The sequence below is a fragment of the Pundamilia nyererei genome, unplaced genomic scaffold (assembly GCF_000239375.1).
Source record: "Pundamilia nyererei isolate P.nyererei 1_Seehausen unplaced genomic scaffold, PunNye1.0 scaffold00559, whole genome shotgun sequence".
In the NCBI taxonomy this organism is placed as follows: Eukaryota; Metazoa; Chordata; class Actinopteri; order Cichliformes; family Cichlidae; genus Pundamilia; species Pundamilia nyererei.
Window position 1 is genome coordinate 88,140 of NW_005187960.1, and position 1,509 is coordinate 89,648.

At 45.4% G+C, this 1,509-nt stretch overlaps 1 protein-coding gene across 1 annotated transcript in view; it reads right to left on the reverse strand.

Moving 5' to 3' along the window:
- LOC102202288 (casein kinase I isoform gamma-2-like) overlaps positions 1-1,509 on the reverse strand; it is a 29,128-nt gene that overhangs the window by 13,639 nt on the left and 13,980 nt on the right. The window contains exons 4-6 of the mRNA XM_005754399.1: positions 820-968; positions 493-727; positions 6-91 (exon numbers count right to left, since the gene is read on the reverse strand). Of these exons, the coding sequence (XP_005754456.1) occupies positions 6-91; positions 493-727; positions 820-968 (470 nt within the window). The remainder of the gene's footprint in view (positions 1-5; positions 92-492; positions 728-819; positions 969-1,509) is intronic.

A 1,509-nucleotide genomic window follows, 5' to 3' on the forward strand; every position in this document is an offset into this window, starting at 1 on the left:
CTCACCTTGAGTCCCTGCCAGGGCAAGCTGCCTCGCAGGAAGTACATGAACATGTGGCCCAGAGCTTCCAGGTCATCCCGCCGGCTTTGCTCTGAAACAACACGAGAGACCAGGCTTAGACGGCATGGCTGGACCGTAACAACATGACACAGTCTGCTACAGACAGCCCCAGGATGGTAAATGTGTCATAACAGTCTTTGACCACATCATCACTTCGTTACAAAGTCAGGCTGAACACGTGACGCTCAGCTCCTCTCTTCAGAGTTTCACGTGTTGAGGCACCAGCTGCAATTTCAGTCCTTCACCAGCACTTAGTACTGTGTCTGAATGCATCCTGTCTAACTAAGACCAAGGCAAATACTGTAAATATCACATATGTTAAAATAAGTTAATGTGAATTATCAGCTGGCACAGTGGGCACACAATGCAAGAGCTGCTGTCATATGTGGGCACCTGCCATGTGTGAATATATGACCGGATGAAGACGCTCACCTTTCCCTAGATGTGTATTTATGCTCATGTATCTAGCAGTGCCAGTTAGACTCTTGTGTTCTCTGTAAGGGATGTGCTTCTTGGTCTCTGGGTCAATGTATTCTTTCGCCAGGCCAAAGTCGATGATGTGGATCGTGTGCTGCCTCTTGGAACCCGGTCGGCCAACCAGGAAGTTCTCGGGTTTCACATCTCTATAGATCAGGCTTCTGGTGTGGACAAACTCCATGCGAGTTATCTAGGGGACAAGACGAGAGCAGAACCGATTCAGCGGCTCGGTAAACTACCGGTGGTTAACGTCTGAACATTCAAATGGGAACACTGACTTACCAGCTGTATGGCTATCATAAGTACAGTCTTTAGAGAGAAAGTCCTGTCACAGAGGTCAAACAGATCTTCTAAGCTGGGTCCCAGTAGCTCCAGAACCATAGCATTGTATTTACCACATGGTCCAAAGTAAAACACCTGGGGTACACCCTCTGGGTGTCCAATGGAAGAACAAAGCATAGTTGATGGACTGTGATCACTCCTCATTTTAACAGATAATAACATGTAGGGCTGTGCGATATGAAGAAACATCTATTGTCTCATATTAGACGCCATCGTTTGTTTGGTGGTTTCGCAAAATCCACTGTTTACGATACTTTCTCACGGTTTGGATGCAGGCGTGGGGAATCCCAGCATGGCCGGTGAAGACAAAACGAGGACCTTATTCCTAAATGAGGGGCGGCCGCTGCAGCACGGACACGGTTTGGTCATGGGAGGTCTGACACGCACCAGAAAACTGTACTATTCAAGTTATAGTGCAAACTAGAGCAGGGCGATATGACCAAAAATATTCATCACCATATACATTTGAAAATTTGTGATAACGATGTAACTGACGATATAATTGACCCTAGACAAAATACTTTACAACTCCACAACTTTATTAGTGCAAAAAACCATCAATGCATTTCCACTTAAACAAGCAGCTGTTTTTTATCTGCATTAAAGTTATATAAACTTTAACAGTGCAAA